We start from the raw sequence: 25,348 nt of genomic DNA, 5'->3' as shown, positions 1-25,348 counted from the left end.
CTCAATGATTTGCTCCCAGTGACACTATAGTGGGTAAGGTTTCATATCACCCCCGTGTCAGGCGGGAAGTTGCAATTTTAGAGACCAACTTACAATCTGAGTTCACTGAGGCAGAGGTGCGTCAGGTGATATGATTGTATCACAGTGGAGCTTCTCGTCCGAGCGCTTCCAGTAGTTCTTGGTCCTCTAATTAGAGTACAATAGGTTGCTCTTCGCCGGCCACTTACCGGCGTGTTGAAAGCGTGTAGATTTGGTATTGTTGTTCAAAGGTGGTGACAAAGATCCTACTGTAGTTCTTCTTACCGTCCACTAACTCTCTTGCCTGTGATTGGCAAAGTTTTTGAGAAGGTTCTATATTTGCACATTAATGTTATATTGGTTACTGATCATTTGCTGATGGACAACCAGTGTGGTTTCCGACCAAGCAAGGGCACTGAGGATGCCATACTAAAGGTGATGGATATAGCTTCCTCTAGTTCATGCAAATATGTATTAGGGATTTTTCTGAACATATCCATGGGTATTTAATAACTTATGATGGCCCTCTTCCCTGTTTAAATGCAGAAGCGTAAATGTACATGAAATGAATAATAAGTGCTCTCAAGTTATTTGAGCCATTGGACCATTTCCCTGTGTGATGGCAGCTCAGAGGTTCTGAGATGAGAAGGTTCTAAGACCTTAACTAAAGGATGCCCGCAGGGCAGTGTTCTGGGTCTCCTTCTTTGGATTATAGAATTTGATTCCATGTTGTGTTTGAGGTCGACATGTGGTTGTCGTGTTGTCGCTTAAGCTGATGACATGCTGCTACTGATTGAAGGGGATTCGCATAACGAGGTAGGGTTCCGAGCTGCTCATGCTTGTAAGACACTCTGACTGTGGAATCTCCAACATAAGATGATTTTCAGCCCAGAGAAAATCATGATGATGTTGCTTAAGGGCCGATTGCCTGCTTCCCAACGAATCTAGGTTCAGATGGCTGGTCTCCCCATTCGGTACATTACAGCTCAAAAATACCTGGGTGTTATCCTTGAAAGGCCACTGATACTTTTTATGGAATCCGTAGTCATTTATCCCGATTGGGGGTTGAATTACCGTACCATGTATATCCTTTACAAAGGTGTCAGTGAGGCTATTATAGTATATGCTGCACCTGTCTGGGCTCACCGCTTGCTTGGCTTTAAGGTGTTATGCAGACATTTTGCTGCAGGTCCAGCAACTCCTCTTGCAGGCTGTTATAGGCAGTTATAGAACAGACTTGCGGGAGGCAGTCTGTGTTGTAGCTGGAGTCAAACCAATACATATCTTGGCTAATGAGCATAAGGAAAGCTACATTTCCAAGGTAAATAACCTATTAATGTCAGAACGAAAACAGGAGACTGAAGATCAGGGTCTTGCATCTTGGCAGGTTAGGTGCGACAAATTCCCCACAGGTCGCTACACGCATGGTATTTTTCCAATAATGTCTGATTTAGGTGCAATTGGATGGTTTCCCCCAATCGGTATATCACACAGTTTCTCTCCGGGCATGGTTTCTTTCGAGCGAGTTTGGCTAGGTTTCATTTGGTGGATTGGAGCCAATGCCCTGATTGTGAGACTGATGATACAGTGGATCACATGCTCTGAATCTGTCCCCCTATATGAGGTCGAACATTCACAAGCTGTTAGGGAACTTGAGAGAATACATTCCTTTCTGGATTTCCATATTAACTGGATGATCCATGAGGAGTGGTCTATAGTGGTTGGTTTTCTTCGCGCCCTTGCGGTGTGTAGGTCTGCAGAGGGAATTTAATAAAGGTATTTGATCATGGTAGGATCACAAGTGGGTAGGGTTCCGGCCTAGGCATTGGATAATTGGAAGTAGATGCATTGGCATCGTGCCATGGTTAAATTGGTGTTTGTGATTTGAATTAGGACTTCTGCTGGTGGGGGTGGCTGTGCTGCTGGGGTATGGTAGCCCATGTGAATGGTGGTGTGGCTTTGTTCCACTGGTGGTGGTCCTGATTGTGACTTAGTAATGCCACGTAAAACTCCATGATGTGAGGGGGTGGGGATGCGGGGTTTGTCCCCTGGCTCCCACATGGACTGGAACGAGGTTACATTCCACTTGTTAGGTGACCTAATTTGGTTGACTTATTGGGTATACTAATTTAACTTTTAACTCGTTAGTTTTCTGAGGCATTCAGTCATAAACGGTGCTGTCAAATCTGGATCAGGCACAGGATTCACGCTTCTGCAGTTTCAGCAAGTTAGTTTGAGGGAATCATGTAGGTTGAATGTGAAGATGTCCGTTTGAGGCCTACGTGAAAGCAAAATCTTATTTGTATTTTACTGATGCAAATGTCTGCTGACATCAGTAGTATCTGGTAGCATCGGTAGTAGACCTGGCTGATGACTGTGAGATGTAATCAGTTAGAGGGTCTAAAGACGACCTCCGGTAAAGCCCCTCAGGACTCGGATGGAGGGGGTGGTGTGGCAATCGGTAACATCACAAGGTGTCTTCCCCTTACAGGGTTGGGATGTTGTAAATTGAAGGCAAAAAATATTTGTGATTTATCTTAAAAATGTTGAAATTTTGAATTAGTAATTTTGTTTGGTATTAATAATAAATAGTGACCAAATTTAACAAGGGAAAACCAGTGAACATAGGTCAGTGACATAACCAGAATCTTAACCTCATCATTACATATTGTTTTTAATTTACATAATTTAAAAACTAATAAAATTATATTTAACAAATTACTACCATATTGTTTTATATTTAAGACTATTATCGAAAACACATCTAATCTCTAAGTGTCTTGCCTCACTGATTTAAAACAATGAGCATCAGATTATTTGAATAACTATTTCATTGTATTACAATGCATCTGATATTAAAAATAATACCAGATAAATTATCTGTTACTGATATTAACTAAACTGGTTGAAATTGTAACAAAATATATTTTTAAGTAATGGAAAATAATAATTTTGAAAAAAAAAATAGTTTTATTTTAATTTTAAGGGCTAATCAATTGTGTTTTACTTCAGATGTGGAGCAGTTTTGGAGGCAAACAGCATAACGACCAAAGCCAAAAAGGCAAAGACACAAGAAATCAAAACCAATATCGAAGGCAGGTCATGGTAATTTCAGGGCATATCTGTAAAAATACAGCCTGGACCACATGGATTGTTACCCTGACTGCGATGAGGAAGAGACTCCTGACCATGTGCATTTCTCTTGCGCGCACTTTGATGAAGAACACAAGGAGATGTTAAATATGTTAGAGGCTTGGAAGAAATGTTCCATCCGGAGGACACACAAAGCATAATGCTGCTAAAAGGCAGCATTCCTGCCTTTACAGCATTCTTATAGCATTAATGCTATAAGAATGGAAAGTGGTTGAGAGCTATATTAAGAAGGTGATGGATAAGCGCTACATATTTATGAAGAGTCCCGCCAGGAATTGAGACATCAGAGGGTGCTGGGGCGGATAGGTCCACAGCTGATCGCTTAGGGGGGCCCTCGAGCACATGGGGGTCACTTCTGTGCAATGAGGCAGTGGGCACTCAGCATTTCGATGCCTGATGGTGTGACACTCCCCTTTACCAGATGTAATTTTCTCCATGAGCGATCCCAGTAAGGGGAGGGGAAAAAATACAATATACCAGTGGTGAATAGAACTCTTAGAGATTAAAGATATTGGGACTGTTAGTAACTGTTGGTTCTGAAAATAATTGCAATGAATGACTGAAATTATACAAGATCTATTAAAATTAAATAATTAATAAAAATAAAAAAAACACTATATTTAGTATTTAATCATATTTATTTCTTCCTGTCTTGGGGAGAGAAGAAAAAGAAACAAAGGTGATTAACTTTAAATTAAAAGTGCTGTTGATTAACTTTAAAACAGATCCTCATAAAAGGAAGTTCAAATATGAAAAAAGGGAAAGGTAGTAAAAGCATTCATAAGTTCAGTGAATTTATGAATAAGTTAATTTGTTTTGTAAGCCGGTCTCTGTGGCACGAGTGCTAGCGTCTCGGCCTTTCATCTTGAGGTCCTGGCTTCGAATCCCAGTCAGTCATAGCATTTTCACGCATGCTACAAATCATTCATCTCATTTTCTGGAGCATGCCTAATGGTAGACCCGCAGGTTAAAAAAAAATTTGTTTTGAAAGTTCAGTAAGTTATGAAGCATTAACGACTTAATGCACAACTGAATGATGTGAAACAATGCATACAGGATGATCACAAATGTCTTTCAATGATCACAGTTTTGTATTTTTTTAATAATATTAATATTATACATAAGTGAAGCATACTAGTGTAAACCAATAATAATTAACACTTATTTAGTTATGTAAATCTTTTCTTTTATTTTTTAAGTGAATTATATATGGCTAGCAAAGATTTCGCCCTGATTCCTGGGCCAAGAGTGAAATAAAAATCACACTGAAATTCTACGAACCCAAATTCAGAGGTAAACTTGATGTTTCTTATGGTTCTTGACCAGAAAAATTGAATACAACAGGTTCCAGAACTATATCTCCAGTAGTTTTCATAATATCAGACATAAAATACAAAAATTTGTTGTCTAAAAACATGTATTTTTTTACATTTGCAACACAAAAACTTTGTTAAATAACTAATAAATGCATAAAATCGATTATCAAAACTTGTAGAGAATTTAATTCTGAGAAAACTGATTTAAAATAGCTAAATAAAAAAATAAATACAAATTCAAGTATTACTATCATCATATGAAAACTTAAGTGTGAACTATAAAAAGTGAAGTTAACATATAGCAAATACAATGTTAAAAAAATAAAATTTAATTGATATATTTAATAAAGTATAATTCAAAAATCAGTTGCACTTCAGTACATTTGGTTGCATACCTTCAGACTGCTAGTGTTGCACTCCACAAATCTGCATGACTTTCCTTAATTTGTGTAGCGGCAACTGTAATAGGAGCATCCAACCCCACATGCAAAAATCTAACGATATTAAATCAGGTGATCTTGGTGGCCAGGATTGTGGCTGCCACGGCCAATGAAATTCTAAGTAAATGTCGTAATTTAGATATACTGGGGGAATAGATGGTCCAATTAGCTGATCATAAACTAGACCAAACCACTGATGCTATATCATTGGTAGAAATTATGTTGTACTTTCATGTGTGGATTGACTTCTGCCAATGTGTGCTCGTTGCAAAGGTTATTGCCACTGTTTGCAAATGTTGTAAAGGCTATTGCTTGGGATGTCTTCCCGAGTACCCTGAACCTTGTTAGTAAATAAAATGAACATGTGCAATCAGTGGTTCATATACAACCAGTTGCAATACTGCAAGCCAAGATTGGGTAAGGATGTAGCTTGTTGTTATGAAGTGTCCTCCATACCATAGACTGGATAACTCTGAATTGCCAGGAAAGGTATCTTCACTAACACCTGGACTGTGTTTGCGTAGCCTCAAAAATGATTTCATCACTATTGGAATCATGATGGGCAGAAAGTTTGCGATGAATACCAATGCTGTTAAGTGTACATTTTTCTTGTAGCGCATGGAATGTCCACTAATTGTTTTAGAATTTGGAACTCTATGGTTAGGCAGCAGCAGCAGGTGCTTTCATCACCCACTCCCAAGATAAATACCATGTCGGCATATTCCTCAGCTGTAAATAGAAGGCATTATTGCAGTATAACACCAATTAAAACAAAACACACACACACACACCTTAAACTACACTGTACTGGCAAAAATTCACAGTAGTAATGCAGAACATACATTGCATTGATGACACTACATAAAATGCATTGTTGGCCAGCTGATTTCTGTGTTATCAACTTACAAAATCATAATTTCTCAAATTCTCCAAATTTTCAATTTGACAGTGAATTGGAGTATAAACAATAAACTTTATCGTTTGAATAACATTAGTACAGGTTTTCTGTACTCATTTAATTTATTAATCAATTAATTTTATTTTTATCTTTAATACAACACTATTTTTTATGTCATTGCACTTTGTAGAAAAGCAAACATGCTTTGTATGTGTAATACCTTTGTTTTCATGTAATTACGTGATAGTAAACAGATCATATTTCTTGAACTTTTATTTGATTCTTATTGGGTTATTTTACATCATTTTATATTTTCTCAGTAATAAATTCTCTACAGTTTCAATAAATTTTACGCGTTTATTAGCCATGTAACCAAGTTTTTGTTTACAAATATAAAAAATGTGTTTTTAGAAACAAATCTTTCTGTTTTGCGTTATGAAAACTACTGAGGATATACGATTCTGGATCATAAGAAACCATCAAGTTTACCCCCTTCAATTTGAATTCCTAAAATTTCAGTAAGGTTTTATTTTGCTCTTTGCCCAGGAATTAGGGCAAAATGTTTTGCTAGCCATAACTTATTAACGAAGCGTTCCCGAACCCATGTTTGCACATATAGACTTTTCATTATTTTTGGTAGAAGAATAAGCTCAGAAAGCACCAGTAATTCAAAGTGAATCACCCTACATAATGTGCTTTACTTTTACTTCACCATTAATGTAAACCCATAAATTTTAAATAGCAAACAGTAAATTTCACTATATTAATGTCTTTTATAATGAGAAACTGAATGAAAAACCATTATTGGTCTTTATTGAAAAACTAATATTTTTATTTTAATATCCAGTCATCTTAACTACCATCATGGAAAGCAAACAGCTTATACTGCTAACTAAATGGTTGACAAATCCCTAATGAACTACTAAAGCTATTGCATGAACATTTGACTCACAGCCTGCCTATTAATTTTTATCAGGAAATGATGCTTGTGTGTGATATACACTTTGTAATTATAGAATTTATGAGGCACCAGGGCAAATTTTATAAACGGATACACAGAAGTTACGTATATTAATGATTTTAACGTATTAAAAATGTACTAACACAGCATTATTTAAAAAATTGAATATTTCATTCTAAAATTTTTTGCTAAACACTAAAAACTATATATAATAATCAATACAGTATGTACCTGAGGCTCAATAGCTGTAATTTGATTGACATCTACTGATGAAGATGAAGGAATAGCATTTGAAAAGTTAAAATCAGAATTTGGTAAAACAATTTCATTTTCTGACGGCTGTGAATTATCTCCTTTGTTGAAAGTATTGGATGACAAGCTCTGAAATAAACACTGTCAAAATTGCGTAAATCAAAAACGAACCGTTAAATAAACATTAGCAAAAAAGGTTTCCAAATAATAAACATCACTTACGAAACAAAGAAAAAAGATTTTAAAAGAAACTTAGACTAAACATTATTTTGTAGTTTTTCAATATTTTTGAAGTTATTTCTTGTTTCAAAGATGGTATAAAAATGCATATAACCATTTTAACTTAATATATACTTTAAAAGTTCTTGTATTTGGCTTTGTCTGTGAGTCCATATTGTGCATTCATATCAATTTGCCTTCTTAGATATAAGACCACATCCTTAAATATTTTTAACAAAATCAATTCACAGCTTAAATTTTTTACGCACATGGAAGACCAAACAGTTAGTAATCTTATGCCAATTGTTAACAGTTAATATAAGAAGAAAGACATATAGAATTAAAAAAAAAAAAAAACAGACGAACAGTAAATTTTACATTTTTCTTCAGGCAAGTGCACAAGAGAAAAGTGAAAGTTGAATGAAACTAAATTAAAATAATCAGGGTTTCCAAAGCAAAATAAAAACATGACAGTATTTTTTGGTAAATGATGTAAAGAATTATAACAAAGAAAATTAGAGAACTGAATGACAGATACAATACACAGTAAAATTCTCAATATAAAGGTAGTAAAAGCAATGTTGGACATTATTTGGAAAATCAGAATGGTTTAGTTTTTTTTTATAACTATTCAGAGTATTATTTCCTTCGCTCTTTGTCATCAAATAATAATTTTATTTTTTAGAAATACAAGCATAAAAATATCAGTTACTTATAAATGATATTAATAAGGAGAAAGAGCATCAGGAGATCAGGTTAACTAATGGACAAAAGGAATAGAGAGTTACAAGATACAGAAAGGAGAGAAAGTACAGCTCTGATACAGAATAGGGGAGAAAAAATTTAATATTAAAATCAGGCTTGGAGAAGCAATGTCAGAGTCTCACAATTAAAAAATCCAGGAACAGTGTTTCAAGGGATCATGACAAGAAAAAGAGATCTATGCTAAGGTATAAGGCAGAGATATTCGTTTTATTAGTAAAGATGATGCTGTGAGATTACAATGTACTATAAAACAATGTGTTACATTATTCATGTTCCTCTCTTGATAAATATGGATGTTACTGCATTTAACAATTTGCTTAAATTCTTCATTACCCATTAATAATGTAAAGTTTAAGGCAAATTAACAAATAATGATTTTACTAAAAAATTATTATTTTGTAAAACATTTTATAAAAAAACCCCAATTAATGAACTATCCATGATGACTGGTAGTGGAAAATTATATAGAATCAAAATTATCTTGCAAATTATACTAAACGCAATTTATATTTAATGAAAAAACCAAACCAAATTAAAAATTTGCTGACACTTCTTGAGTCAAAACATTTAAATTATTTTTAAAGCCATCTTAACAACAATGGTAAGCTGTTTAGCACAAACACATTGGCCGTGGTTCTAGCTAAAGAAAATTATAACTGTTTTTTTGGGCAGGGCAGATTGTTTAGGATATACGTTCAAAGAGAACGTCAAAAGTAAACTATAATTAATTCTAAATGTATTTTGTGATATGTGCTTTTGTGTAGTTGAATTTCATTTTAAAGTGAAATAAGCTGTAATATCTTTAACATATGAACTGAATATCAAGGTTGTTATTAATGCTACTGTATTTGTATTTGTTTCTATAGTAAATGCACTCTGTTATCATATGTTTTTAAGTGCTTATAGTATATATTAAATGTTGCATTTCATTTCTGAGGTATAGATCTTCATGAGGTTACTAAAGTATACTCTTTAAAAATCTGACAAATATTTTAAAGTTTCAGTAGCCAATTTACTGAGATTTACACAGAAAAGGTTTCTTCCTATTTTAATTTATTAGCCATTAAGAACTAATGTGTTTCTTTACATTAAGAACTTCATAATGTTCTTCATTATGAAGAACATTCAACTTCATAATCTTGTTCTGAATACGCAACTTAATTGTGAAGTACAGTTACTAAAGACATTCCCAGGTAGTCATAGAATTTTACTATTAAGGAACAAAATTACACAGGATAAATGAAGCAAAAACAAAAAATTAAAAAGTAAACTTGTATAAGCAAGGAGAATGTTTAAGCAAAAAAAGAAATCTGTTAATATCAAATACAGATCTAAAAATTGGAAAGATTTTCCTGCAACTATGAAATGAAGAGGTAATAGGTCAAGTAGGAGAGGAGAGAGGAGAGAAGAGAGGCTTTGCGACAGAATCTTGTAGAGAGGTAAAATATATACATATTTTCTCTGTTAATTAATAAAATTTACTTATATTTGATTCCATTTTAGTCTCCACTACATATTGCTTCATTGGCAACTTTGATAAAAATTAGATGAGTTAAAAATATATAGAGCAAACATCCTTTCTTTTCAATCATGTCAGCTGAATAATATTTATATGCATATACATGCATAAAATTATAAATGTATTAAGGAGAAAAAAGTTTGAGAAAAAATTGACTGATGCCCTCATTAAACATTATTTCTTTTATTATTCTGGAGATTTTAAATTAATTACAACAAATTTGCAGAAATTATGACAAATTATTAATAAGTTCTCCAATATTAGTTGTTTTGTAACAGTGTGGTGGCTTAGAGCAAATTAGTTGGAACTATGACCTGCTGGATTAAGGTGACAGATTTTGCGCAGTTATTATAAACTATCAGTAAAATAAACTTACAGGGATGCCAAAAATTCAGGTTCGCAATTTTTGTTTTCTTCTTTGGTTTTCGACTTTTCTTCAAAAATCACTCTAATAGGGCTTCAATAATTACTATTGTAGGGCTTACAACAAAAATGGTAAGAATATGTTTCATTTAAAATTAAGCTAATCAAAATTTTAGCCCAATACACATTTGCAGTTTAATACTTTGCAAGATACAAGCTTTTAAAAATTTTCAGACTTTTCTACAAAAATTGTTGAACATCACCCTAATGTTAGGAATTACAGCAAAAAAGTGAAGTAATACTTTTTAATTAAAAATATTAAGTCAAAAACTGGTTTTATAGCTTTAATATTTTGTGAGATACAAGCTTTTTAAATTATGATTATTGTAGTTACTACTATATGATCCTATAATGTTTAGATGGTTTTTGTTGAATATACCGAAAAAAGCTAATGTTTAAACAAATATAACTTCATTATTAATAATTTATTTCACCATATGATAAAGTTTTGAATTACACCTACATAGAAAACGATTATAACAGAAATTTTGTCTTTACAATGATAGGGTGAAAAGTCCTAAGCCTGGATAAGAAAACAGTTTTCTGGGTACATTTTAATTTATTTTTCAACATAGTCACCATTAAGTTCTACAATGCACTTAGGCCAGTGTTCCACAAGAGGACTAATGTCAGTTCAGCATATTGATTTATCCAACTCCTTAAAATAACCACCTACAGCGGCAATAACTTCATTACTGGTCGAAAATCTATTCCCTCTAAACTATTTTTTTTTAGGTTAGGAAACAAGTGATAATGGGAACCATATCAGTCTCAACAACTGTCACAAATTGATATAAAAAATTCCTTTGGATTGCGTGGAAAGAGCTTGAGACAACTGTTTGAAATGTTTTTTGCACTGTTTTTGGTTGGGTGAGAACAAATACGGCACTCATCTAGTGTATAGCTTGTTCATGCCCAAATGTTTGTGTAAAATATTATGCATGCATTCTGTTGATATGCATACAGACTCTGCATTCACTGTTACTAGTAGATCTGTCTAAAAAACTTCATGCACTTTTTCTATCATTTCTGGTGTAGTCACTTCAGAAGGTAGAATGAACCATGTAGTCACTACATGGTTCATTGCTAGTGTGTGATCAATCCATTTTAAACTTTGCGACCCAGTGCTTAACTGTTGTATTTGATGGAGAAGAGTCTCCCAATATTGTATCAAGCACTTCTTAATTTCCTTTGCAGTTAAGTCTTTCAGACAAAGTATTTAATCTCTGCATGAATTTCCAGTTTTCCATTTTACAAAAAATGCCCTAACCCTCCACTTTGATGGACTGTAAATACTTTACACTAAGTGATGCAATGACATCAAACTCATAGTAAACTAATGAAGAATGAAATCGTGCAACACAATTAAGAAGCTAGGCGTGCTAATGCCATCTGTGTATGAGGCTTGGAACTTTTCACCCCACTCTTGTATAACACATACCTGTTACCTGTTATTATGACTGGAAATCTGTTATAAAAAATTGGAAAGGTTACTGTGACAATAAAATTGTCATGAACTCAATAAACCGTCTTGACAATAAAATTGTCTGTGAGCTGTTCAGACAAATTTATTGTCAACAGTAACCTTTCCAATCTTATTACAACATTTTGTAGTACAGGTGTTCAGCCTTATAGCCACACTTGATTAATTCCCTACAGATTTTACTTGCTTATGTTATGAATATCCAAATTGATTGCCAAATTTTTCAGTTTTGTTTCTATCCAAATTTAGCTAGAGAAAGGTGCAGCATCTTACTGTATAGCTCTTACAAACTAGATAGGCAGATACTAGATTGTTAAATGCATCTAAATTAATAAAGAGCATCCTGTGTAGGTGGTATACTATGCATCATCTTTACTTGCTGTCCTTTTGCTAAGAAATCCTCTCTGAGCTTGTTGAAACTTCTGTGGTACATCATAAATAATGCATATGAATCGCTCTATTATTTCAAGATCTTTTAGCATCAATTCTTTGCAGAAAAGAGAAAACCATCAGTATGAGAAACCCTAGCTGATTAGTACGATTTCCCCATCATCTTTTTGCTTTTGCCAGGCCAGAAAATTGTGATGTGGTGCCTGAACCCATAAATAGAATAATGCTGCCAAATTGTTTTCTCCAGGCTTTTGACAAATGGCATTCATGTAATAATATTGAAAGCGTTTACCCTTACTAATGTAACATAGTTGAAAATTAGGATTTAAGTTTGTAGTCTGAAAAATATGATTACCGGTATCACAGTAACATCAGTATCAACAATGCTTATAAGGATGGAATTTATACCCTTTCATATCAGTATATGAAGGCACATTCTCATATCAGAATCTTCATGATCAGTTTCCGACATGGGTACATACCTGCTTTTAGAAATGACAAATTTTCTATAGATAACATATATTTCTTTGCCTTCTTGAACATTGTTAACTGCAACTGCTTCAATTAATAGGATAAAAAGTTTTGTTTTGTTTTCTGAATTCTGAAGGCTTATCTTGTTATATTTCTTCTACTTTCCTTCCCCTCTTAACATGTGTTGTTTCCTTCAGACTAGTTTTTTTTTTAAATGTCTTATACAATATCTATCTTTGAATGTCCTTAGGTTGGTAATCCATGATAAGAACACCATATTCATTATAATCTGCAAAGATACATGCCTAATATCTAGGAAGTGCATGTAGAATGAATTTGATGACAGGTCCGTCAAATACTTTAACGTCAAAATTTGATATGTCATGATTTTTGGTTGAAGATAAGGCAAGACAGTAAATCTACTTATTGCTAGTTAGCCGTAGATCCCCATATTTACTTGAAGATGGAGGCCAAGCATGGTTTTCGTGAAAAGAACTCAGAATGATCATCTTGATGTACTTGACATGCTATAAAGAGTTGTGCAATAATCCACAGTTACTTCAGATGATTGTTGACATTCGATTTACTTTTCTGAGCGGTAAGTCCAAGACACTGGAAGACTAGTACATCTTTTTTTTAAGCATTCTGTTTATTAAAACTCTTATCAATTATAATATCCCTCACTTATGGTAAATATTGGTCTATTGCAGAATTCTGCATTGTGTACATTTCAATCACCATCATATAATGGTGTCATAACTGAACACAGTCATAATTGAAAATGTTGATTAACTTGCTCTACTCCTCAAAGGAATTAAACTTTGACGAGATAGTTTTGACTAAATGACCCCTGTTCATAACTTTCTTTATTGCCATTGAAAAATTCTATGATATTTTTAAATTAATTCAAAAGACGTGACAGTTCAGGACCTGAAATCATCTATCTTCTTTTAATAGACATCTCATATCTGTTTCTCAGCTGTATATATACTGTTCCGAAATGCATTGCTTTCAATGACCCACTCTTGGTTGGAAAAATGATCGCTTTCACTACTTAACTTGTAAAAAAGGAAATATGACTAGTCTATTCTGAAGTTTGACCATGTTTATTTTATCTTTTTGCTGACAGCCTTTTGTGTGTTTTTAAATTTTCTTTTAAGTTTTGAAATTTTTTTAAACATTGAGTTTGCATATGTCTATCTATATTCTTCTTACCAGATAAATAAAGATATTTTTGTTTAACCACTAATTGCATTGGGTGTATTCAGCAAAAACTGTCTACACATTACCGGTTCATATAGATACTATAAGAGCCATATATATTACATGATATTCAACGACTTTTGTTGAAAAAATTGAAATTTAAAAAAATAAATTTTAAAAGCTTGTATCTCACAAAATATTAAAGCTACAAATGCGGTATTGGGCTTAAATCATAAAAAAAATAATAATTTTACGTAAAACATATTCTTACCATTTTTGCTGTATCCCTACCATTTGAATGATAGTTAGCAATTTTTGAAGAAAAGTCGAAAAACCAAAGAATAAAAAAAGATGGTGTTGTACTTAAAGATGGCGACTCAAAAATCAGACACACTATAGTAGATTGATTGTACTGAGGGTATATAATAAGTAAAATTGTCACTTTAATCCAGCAGGTCACAATCTTTTCATTAAGCCAGAACATTAATAGTCCAATTTCTGTTTCATAACTTTGTTAACGTACACGTAAAAAAAAGATAGTCTTAAATATATTTAGGAATATATTTTCTATCTATTGCTTATTATTTAAAAATATGTTTCTTATAATTGGTTTTAATATTAAGCTATTTCTATTTCGGAATTTGATAAAGATACTAACAGTTTTTTTTTTGCATTGGACTATGTATTTAACAGTAGTTTTATAGCAGGTAATTTCAATTAAAAACAGAAAGAAAAAAGATTATTAAAAAAAAATCTCTATTGAAACTGATGGTAATGATATATTTATGTTGGAAAATACATATTATTTTGGTAAAGCAGTTGTTCAGTTTAGTACAATACCTGTAGCATTGAAATTGTTCTTTCCTTCATAATATTTTTTTATCCCATTAATTGAAATTAAGTGTGTATTGTAAATGTTAAAGTAGATAGTTAATAGAAAAAAAACTTTTTCTTTACCAAAAGCCAAAAAAGGAATTTTTATTTAAATGGCTACCAAATTACTGAAGCTGGCTTTCAACTCTAAATCAATATAAATGTTTTTAATATACTTTTAACATTTATTTACACACACATTTTATTAATGGAGTTACAGAACACCGAAAAATGTATTACCACAAAGGTATTTTAATGTATCATTTACTATTAATTCCTACAGGTTTTCTTGAAATAAAATGAAAATCTTAAAAATAACAGTCAAGAAAAAGGTTTAATATAGTATAAAACTCAGTTTTTTCTACAAGTGGTTCATAATATACAACTCTTCAAACAAGTTTTTCTTTTGGAATCGCTACTAGAGATAGAAAAATCAATTAAGTATTCAAAACAGTAACTTTAATAAATATTACTTACATTATTTATTATTGTTTCAGTATTCTCTTGAAAAGTTTTTCTCTCTATAAGAAACGCTGTCAGATGTGGATTAACACTGTTAGTTTTTTTCAATAGTAAAGAATCAATGCTCCATGACCTACGAGCATTTATTGGTAAAACTTGGTTATAACTATATGATGAAAGATTTGACGAATCTAAATCATTGTGTTCTGAAGTTTGGGTAATACTTGCAGCTCTTTTATACAACAATTCAGTGGATTTATCATTAATACTTAGTTTATCTAAACCGTTAAATGATTGCAAAGATATTGATGATAAGAGCGGTAAATTTTCTTCTTTTTTAAACGGATCAAACTTCAACATTGAAAAACAGAAATAAGCATATGGATTGAATGAATTAAACATTTTTAATTTTCCTTTTTCATTAGTATCCATGATTTTGTAATTGATATTATCATTATAATTATGCAGATTCAAGACACTTTTAATTATACTTTGATCGCTAGGATCTGCTGTGGTTAGGTCATTAAAGTATTCTACATCATCACACGAATCTATTGTTCGAGAATCTATCATCTCTTGACCCTTGGATTTAATGCTTTCCTTTGATTCTACATAATCATGTAACGCAAGTTCTACTTCAGAGTTACCTTTATTACTACTATGAGGAGAATTGCGACTGGAAGAAACTGCAGCATTAGTATCACTTTTAGTACTCTCCATCATCTTTTTAATTTCATGTAAAGTATTTTGCTGATCTAAAAGTTTTCTTTTCAATTCGCTATTTTCTTTTGACATATCTGTCATAGTTGAAATTTTCTCTAACAAATTTTTAATTCTACTTTCGTCATTACTTATTTCTAATTTTGTTTGTTCTATGGTATTTTTTAAATTGCTGAGACGCATTTCCATCACTTGAATTTGCTGATTATCATTTGTCAATTCATTAATTTTTACTCTACATTCACAAATTTGTTTTTTTAATGCTTCATTTCGATATTCAGCTTTAGCAAGAGCATTTTTTAAACGGTCAGTATTTAAATCCTTTGCACCAAGAGCTTCTAGAAGTAATGTAATTCGAATGATTAAATTAGTGATCTGATCTTCTTTTGAAATTAATTCAGACTTTGTCCTTTCATTTTGTTTTCCTATTTCATCAGTTTTACTTTGAAGAAGTCTTAATTCATTTTTTAATTCAATAACATGACTTTCTAAAGTAACAGGTTGATCTGCTTTGAAAATCCTAAAATCTGATGTTTCTTTTGTGGAAGACTGTGGTTGGATATGGATTTCCTCTTTTTCAAACCAAACTTCAGGATGGCAACCTTTATTTACAAGTTGTAACAATTCAGAACTAGTTAATTCTAGGTTAAACTGACTAAAAACACCTTCCTTTTTCTTTTTTTCACTTTTTTGTTTAGGCTTACGTTCTGACTTCTTTGTATCATCAGGACAAACAATACACTTTTCATCCGGCTTTTTAAGAAGTTCTTTATCTGGTCTTTTAACATCTTCAATCTTGGATGTATAATGACTGCAACGACAACAAGTTAAGTTTGCGGTATCAAAAATGTTCTGCATTGTATCTGCAGGTAAATTAATGTGTTTTTTGTCAAGATCCATACCAGCTTTTTCTAACAAGTCTATTTTTTGCTTGAGTGTTTCTTCAGCTTTTTTATATTCCTGTTTTACTTCTTCTAAAGTTTTAGACACATCATCCTAAAAGAAAATCAATTCTAATCTTTTTAGCAAGGTAATGAAAAACTAAAATATTTTATCACTAAATAAATTGCTAAATAATTTCATTAAACACTAATATAAGAAAAAATAATTTTTATCTTGAATCGGATGAAAAAGAAAAAAAGAACCTTTCTGGAACAATAGATTTTCTGGTTTTACACTGAGGTTCTAGTTGGAATGGGTCTATTGTTCAGCTTGTTTGCTGGACTGGACACGCTTCATTAATGCCAGGAGCTTCTTCAGTTTCTAGAGCAAAATTAAAGGTTATTCCACCATACATTTAAGCTGATCAATACAAAATCATTGATCACTATTTACTGTTTCCATTCTGGATTAAAATGTTTCAATTTCTTGAGGAGGCAAAATAGGAACTGATAGCATTGAAACTAACTATAGAAAATATATCTTATGCTCTAGATTCTGAGGCTCTGGACACAGTGTTGGGCACAGCATGCCTGTGGACTTAGCTGTTTCCTGTCCATTGGTTGTAAAACAAGCCTACTTGATTCTGGTGCTTCTCAGATAAAACTGAATCTCCAGATTCCCCATGATTATCAATAATCTAATGATAAAACACCTTATAAGTAGTTTTTTTTAGAAATATAGAATGCGTGGTCAATTTTAAAAGGTGTGATTATTGATCACATCATACTGCAGTGGATCACTTTAATTTAACTTAATTCTGGTGAAACAGAGAACTTAAGCTGGTGAAATAAGAAATTACAGCGAAAGCAGGATAACCAAAAGTGAATTAAAATAACAACCAGTAAAAGTGAGTCAAAGTAATAACTAACAGGAATTATACTCCAGTGGAATGAAAGAATGTAAGGAAATTAAACTAATTCCCACCAATGACCATTTGGTTCTTGACTTGATTTATGTTCAGTATTTTAGAAACCACCAGAAAACATAGTTCAACATGTACTATGTATATTATGTACCAAGATGTTGTTTTTTGGTAACACTGAATTTAAATATACATGAAAACAAAATAATATTTAAAAATATACTCATAAAATCAAAGATGAAGCTTTACAGCTTTGTTCCTCATTGCAGATTCATACAGATTTTAAACAGAACTCATTTATTTTATTTTTGTTTCTTTCTGAATATTATTACGTATCACACCAAATAAAAGTAATTAGAACACTTTACAGCTGTTAAAGTTTGCTGCACAGGAACATGCATGTAGTGCATGCAGTGAAACATGAATAAATTTAAAGATTAATACAACAGTATTGTTATTTACCATAAACTTCGATTTCCAGTTCTCCTGATCACGTTTCTTATCACTCTCAAGCTTTTGGATTGCTGCTTTTAGATTAGCGATTATCTTTTCAGATTCTTCTAAACGAGGTCGACATTGGGTATTAAACCGTTCTAATTCTGCAGCAGTTTCTTCATACCTAATTTAAGTTATTATTAAAAAGAATTAGTATCTCAATTTAAATAATAACAACAGTAACAATAATTATTAATGATGTAACAATAATTGAAAGCATTAATAGTTTATTAGGTTATAAAAAACAAGGATATATGAAAACAGGGAAAAAATATAATATGCAAGGTCCTGTTTTAAGTTGGCATTCCAATTGTTTATTCATGTTTATAATGTGTATAAGAAGACCAAATGCATTTTCTGATTTTTATGAAATTCTACAATAAGGGTCCTGGCTATCAGGTAGAATAACACACATTCTAATGATTTTTCATAAAATTTCTGCTAAATGTGGGGGGGGGGGTATGGCTGTAGGAAGAATAAAATACTAGTAATAGCTTTCATTCATCAAATTACCAGGTGCTTGACAGGTGCTCTTTGTACAAATTACTTAGTAAAGATTAACTTTTATATTTAATAAAAAAAATACACAGGGATCTAGAAGAAGTACCTTTTTGATAGTCTCATTTATTTAATAATGCTAATATCCCTGGAAAAATTTGCGAAAGGAAAAATACGATAAGGTTATTTTTGGCAGTTGCTAAAACTTTGACAATAAATTATGATAAACAATTTTGCTTAGTACTTTAATATTCACTTATTGATTCAATCAACTCAATTTGTTAAATTTAATACAAAATAAGAGAGATCTACTGTTTACAGAAATACAGTTGTATTTTACAATTGATTTTTTTTAAATTCATTTTACTGGTATATTTTTACAAACATTAATACCCTTACTATGTAATTGTGGGTATATATTGTATAGTGATAACAACCATAGCACAGTCATTACAATGTAAAATTTCCCTATCACTTATTTAAAAATCTTTGTAAAAGTATAAAAAGTAGTTAAAAAATAAATAAAATGATGTAACAAATAAAATTCTGATGAACATTAACAGAATTATAAGAAACTGAATTCAACAAAAAGAACATTTGAATTTTTGCTCAAATTGTGTTTATTTAACAGCATTATTAATATTATACTTTTTTTGTAGAAGATAAAAAATATACAAAAGAATGTGAAGGAATTTTACATACTGATTATTCCTTTTTCAGTGTAAAGATATGTAAAAAAAACATTTATTTTTATTTTCACTTTTTAAACCTACTCATTTCATCATTCAAACATATTTCATTTTTAGCTATTTTACTGAATTACAATAATTTGTACCAAGAAAAATTTATTCATATGTATAGATATTTCAAATTTTCAAAATGATTTTTTTAACAGAATTTCATTGTAATAAAAACATATTTATACTACTGTTAATAAGCACTGCAAAAGGAAAAAATCCACTTTTTGCCTATGTCATAAATAAGCTAATCATTCCTAAATAAAATATTCATGAAAAACAGAAAAATAGGCATTTAAATATTTTAAAGCTTTTATCTGTCAAAAAAAGCAGTATATAATTATTAAAATAAAATAAAAAAGGATTGCTATTAATATATAAGTAGACATGAGGAGATAACTTTATCTTTGTAATCTTTGGTTTGAAAGAGATGTACATTTAATTGCAACAAATTGAAATGCAGAAATAATTAATATAAAATGATTAATCCTTCAGAAGCAAGCTTAAACTATCACTACTTTTGTCATAAGTACAGCTTCCAACATTCATCTTAAAATGCATCATTTGTTAAGCACTTGTATTTTTTTACAAATCTCTTTTTTTACTTTTCATTATAAAATTATAAATAAATTCATTATAACATGTTTAAATACATTATGAGCTTTTCAAACAAATAGATATAAAAATAAAATTATGTAACCAATTAAAACTCTTAATAAAAAAAAATTGACTTGTTTGTACAATTTCATGTATCTTGACAAATGTCACGAAACTTCTCTCACAATCTTCTTGCCTCGTCTATTTTTCATACAATAATGAATAATGAATCATTTAAATTCTTCATTCTTTTTACATTTTTAGGATTTAAAAATAATTACTGTTTGACAAGTTACAGAATCCTGATTGTGTGTATGTATATATATGATAACTGAAAATAGGGTTTGATTTATCTGCCCAAAGGTGATCCTTTGCAACATCTCCTCTACTCCAATTAATGTTTTTGAGTTTCTAATAGTCTGTAATTTTACCTATTTCTGACTTTCTTTGCAAGTGTTAGTCTTGTTTTTATTTTATTTTAGCCTTAACAAACTTTTGTTAACAAAATATCTAACTACTAGTACTGCTTTATTTGTGTAATTCTTCCTGCTTTTCTGTAGACATTTAATGTTTTATTGTCTCCTATCCTCATTTCTTTTGTTTTTTTTTATTTATTTTCAATTCATATTCAATGTTTATTATTTTCAATTCATATCTTTTAATTTTGAAATTAACCATTAAAATTTTTCTGTATTCAACACAAAACAAGATCTCTTCATTTTCTTCTACAGCATTCTTTATACATTCAACATACAAATTAAATGAACATGGTTGGGTATAGGGCAGTAGCACCCTTGGCTTGTCCTTTTTCTCAGGCCAAACCTATGAAAAGGTCAAACTTTTATTTCCTTACATTCAAGCTATTTTTTTACAAAAAAACTCTAAGATATGAATTAACACTTCTAATAAAATAGGTTTCTCCAGTCTCAGATTAGACAGGAATTAGAACTTCCAATTCTCAGTAGAGTTTGGCTAAGCTGTGCTTTTCAAATTCATATTTATTTGAAAAGATAATGTTTAATTTTTGAACATATGAAAAAACCATACACAAACTGTACAGTGAGTTTTAAGTACCATCTACAAAATAAAAATAGTACATCTGATGATCAATGAAGTGGAAAAAATCAAAGGCCATTAATTTACTTAGCTCCAAGTTACTCACACACTGCTGACTTTACCACTGCATGTCAACAAATACAAACATAACTAATTTTTTAAAATAATAAAATAAAAATGTAACTCTTCAATTCGTGATTAAGAGATATAAAAATGCCATTTAAATAAACTGATACGCCTTGGTTCAATCTCCTACTACATATACTGTTTGCATCACTAACTAGTACAGCACAATCCTGCGATTACGTGGTTCAAAAAACCACAGATATATAACGTGAGTAAGAGCCATTATGTATAAAAATAGAGCCATAGTCATTATGTATAAAAAATTTTGAAATTTTTAATACACAAATTTTTTTTCCAACTTCCTATAAATACAGTATTTAGTAATAAATTGTACAGAATAATTACACAAATATATTTAGCTCCATCAAACTACTGTATATGTATTACACTATATAAACAGGATGACAGAAACATAAGATAATGTCAGTAATAATATTTTAAGTACTATAATACAGTGTTAATCCAATGGGCACTTATTTATTGTTTCTCACTTCACCTTCAAAATAACACCATTAGCCTATAATGCGGGAGAAACCGACACCCCCATTTGGCCATTGTAGTGGGGTTGTATCGTAATTATAAGCAGACATATAATGCTGTATTATAATACATTTATCACAGTTTTGCAATCACGATTATAAATCAAGGAACAGGTCTACAAATTTCCAGCAAAATAAAAAAAAAAATTGATGTAATTAGCATTGCACAAAACTTTAAAAAACAAAATAAAAAACTCAATCAATTCAAATCTCTTTGTGAAAGAACAGAAAAGAATGGACTAGAAAAGAAAGCTATAGAAGAAAGAATAGTAAAAATATATAAAGCCTATGTAGTAATTAACAATGTATAACAAAAAATCCTCATTCAGCAATGTAAAATTAAGTATTTTAATGTAATTATTATTTTAATAATACTGCGTTAAAACAAGAAGGTTTATAAGCCACTGAATGCTTATATCTCCATAAGAAAGGTTTAGTAAAAAAAAAATAAATAAATAAAATATGAAAAGAGTAAAACAAAAAATATAACGTTTAAGACATAATTTAATTTAAAACTTGACATATACATTTTTCTTTTACAAAATGTGAAATCTCATTAATAAACTAACTTCATAAGAATTAAATAAAAATCAACAAGTGAAATTATTAAATTAATTAAAAAATTCTTACTTTTCCTTCCACTTCAGTGTGTCATCTTGTAATTTTTTTATATCAGCAATATTCTGAGATTCAAGGTTTTTCTTTTCATTTTTCATAGACTCATAACGTCTCATAACTTCTTCTAAATGCCCAACAAGATTTTCATTTCGTTTTTCTATTTGTTCAGCTTTGTTTTTCAAAGCCTCCTATAAAATACGTTCATCAGAGCTATTTCATTTAGCATTATAAAAAGTTTAGTAAATGTGAAATAACATCTAAAATTCTACAAGCACGTGGTATAACAACAATGTAGGAAAACATAAATAAAAGAGTAGAACTATTAAAAAAAGGCGGAAATCTGGTGAATTGTGAATGTTGGTGGTGGTAGTATCACTGACTTCCATTTCCATAGTGGAGAGATAATGTCTTCATTTTTTATCTGATAAGTTCCAAGTTTGAATCTCTGTAACCTCGGCAGTTTTTCATCCATACTGAAAAACTGCACAAATATTACATACATCAGATTCCTGAACAAAATCTTAGAACTTATGTGGTGAATTAATTATAAAAAAATAAAATTACCGGTTGACAGATTATCTGTCAATCTGGAATTTAACCTTGTTGATATCAGTAAAGGTTAAATAAATGCACTTTTAACAGACAATTTTGGCATGAAATGGAGGTGCTGACAAATGTTTACCCAAGCTATACTCAACTGAGAAAAATTATCACATTGGTCTTAAGCATGAAATGTTAAGATTGTGGAAATAAAGGTTTTGATCCTAAAGATCACACAAGTAGTAATGAAAGTTGGGTGAACGGGTACAGTTCAGAAACTATGGCTTAGTTATCGCAGTGGAAGTCGTTTAAGTTTTCCTAAAATGTCTTCATATATTCCACAGAATGCAAGTACAGTTTAGAGAAGAGCCAAAATGAAGCTGATTTTTTTTTATAGTACTATACATTAAAAATTTGCTTTAAAGGTCAAACAATTAACAAATATAAAAGTTTTCAGTAATTTTCATCATGTTAGTAGTAAATAAAACTGTGCAAATCAGATACTAAAACGTGTCCTTCCTTGCTCCAGTCAAAAACTTTTTAACTGATCTTTCAATTTTCCAGTTTTAATCAAGCAACTTACTTTCCACATAAACTTCCTGTAATGTCTGGTTATTCTAAACTCTGAAAGCCAAAAGAATATTAAAGAAAACACGACAAGAATGCTAATCCTAAAATGCTTTCATAAATTGTTTGAATAATGGAGAGAAGATGTTGGTAAAAAGTGTGTGTGTGTGTTTTGAAGGAGAAAAGAGTTAGAAACTGTGATACAAGATATTTCTGTTTTAATGTCTTGTAATAGATAATTAGATAACAGATAATTTTTTAATAGACTTCTTATGTTGTAATATGTAATAACAATTTTTAATAAATCATAAAATATTTAATGATAAAAGTAATACAAATTCATATTTTTAATGCAAACTAAAAATATATTTTAGTCAATCTAATGTTTCTAATGCACAGAGCAAAATATACAGCCTATCAAAAATACTCTTTAACTGCAAGTAACTGATCACTTACTATCAAATGTATTATTTAAATTAAATTCCACAAAAATTTATTATAAATAAATAATTTACTTATTATTATTATTAAAAAGTAAAACAAATATTTAAATAAGTTATAATTACTAAATTCAATGTTTTGAGAGATGAAACTGGTGGTACTTCACGAACTTCATGTACGTCATCATTCATTCCCTCACACTGACAACCTGCTCCTTGTTGTGAAAGTAATTCCTCTTTGATATTATTTCTCTCTTCTTTTAACTGTAAAGGGAAAAAATATTAATAACATAATTTTAGAAAGTAGGATGACTAAATATTATAATCATTACAAAAATGTTAAATCTTTTATAATTTTTCAACCCTAGCTTTTTAATGCTAGCAAGTAGATAAAAATTTTCTTTACAGTAAAAAACAATTACAAAGAGATCAGGTACATATTAGTATCCCTAAGCTAAGATACTGTGTGAAATAATAATGTTCTATGTTCTGAGAAGTACACAGTACTTCCAGTAATGTTATAATTATGAATATCTACATATTGTTAAAAATTGTCTCTCCATAATATATAATTGTTTCATAAATAAACACTGGAGAAATTCTATAATTAATGGCAGATCTTAAAAACACCTACAAATTTCATACTTTCCTAATCTTACCATGTATTATTATTGGCTTTCTCTTATATCCAAGCAACTCTTAAATTTTATTTCACGTACAATTACAAAAAATTACTGAGTATTGTGCATCACAAATTATCAATCCACAAATTTATCATTACCACACTTAGTTATCAATTATAGATTTGAGATTTGAGTTTATTGCAAACTGAATTGAACAGTAGTGATTTTAAAGTTCATAAAAGTTTGATTTTTTTTTTCAATGATCACCAAATTACAGTCAGTATTACTGAATGATCAGTAGTCATTTTTTTTTATAAAAAATAAAATAAATTTATATTACCAGAGGTTTTGAATTTATATTAGTATTGAATTCTATCATGCTATTACATCAATTATTCATTAATTATTGATGTTATGCAACAACTTCTTTAACTTTGAGTCATTACATATATAACAAAGATATAATTTGATATTAAAAATTCATTATCACATATATAAGTTCCTTATTTTTAATGCCACCTTTCAAGGGAATACTCAGTACTGAATGGCAGTTAATGTACTCACAATATTCTTTATTTTTTAGATAAGTATTTAACCCAGTTACAGTTACTAATGGTGAGAATGAATATTTTGTAGCTTTGAAAAACGCTACCTACCATATAAAACTGATTAACCATGTATGATGGGAATTTGAGGTAAGTCTATGCAAACAAAAATAAAAGACAATTTTTCAGGAAAAATCTTTTTTTCTCAGTATAATTTTATTTCAAGTCTATGCACTTAGTGCGCTCAAGTGTTTTGTTCCCATCGTTTCACTATGATTTACCAAAGTTTTAGTCAGATATTTCAGCCTTCTTTCTGGACTTGTTTCATATTTGGACAGTTAACAATCCGAAGAAGCTAAGCCTGGTAAGTAGGATGAGGAAGAACTTTTGTAACATAATTCAAATAATTTTGCTGTCACAATCACAGAAGAACCTGAAGCTGTAAGTGAAAAAGAACCTTCTTTTTCATCAAATGAGGCTGTTTTTTTCTTTACTTCCTCAATTAGATGATCCAGAAAAACCATATTACCCAGTTATTTCATTTACCATTCTCCAGAAAGTCAATGAAGATTATGCCATCAGGATCCTAGATGATGG

General features: G+C 30.6%; 1 protein-coding gene across 1 annotated transcript in view; it reads right to left on the bottom strand.

Moving 5' to 3' along the window:
* LOC142328335 (uncharacterized) overlaps positions 1-25,348 on the bottom strand; it is a 100,427-nt gene that overhangs the window by 22,017 nt on the left and 53,062 nt on the right. The window contains 7 exon segments of the mRNA XM_075372040.1: positions 7,018-7,167; positions 14,862-15,643; positions 15,812-16,562; positions 17,833-17,989; positions 22,049-22,246; positions 22,417-22,517; positions 23,710-23,847. Of these exon segments, the coding sequence (XP_075228155.1) occupies positions 7,018-7,167; positions 14,862-15,643; positions 15,812-16,562; positions 17,833-17,989; positions 22,049-22,246; positions 22,417-22,517; positions 23,710-23,847 (2,277 nt within the window).

Source organism: Lycorma delicatula, chromosome 7 (assembly GCF_047948215.1).
Source record: "Lycorma delicatula isolate Av1 chromosome 7, ASM4794821v1, whole genome shotgun sequence".
NCBI lineage: Eukaryota > Metazoa > Arthropoda > Insecta > Hemiptera > Fulgoridae > Lycorma > Lycorma delicatula.
Note: the sequence above shows the minus strand (reverse complement) of the source record. Positions and strands in the feature narration are given on the sequence as shown.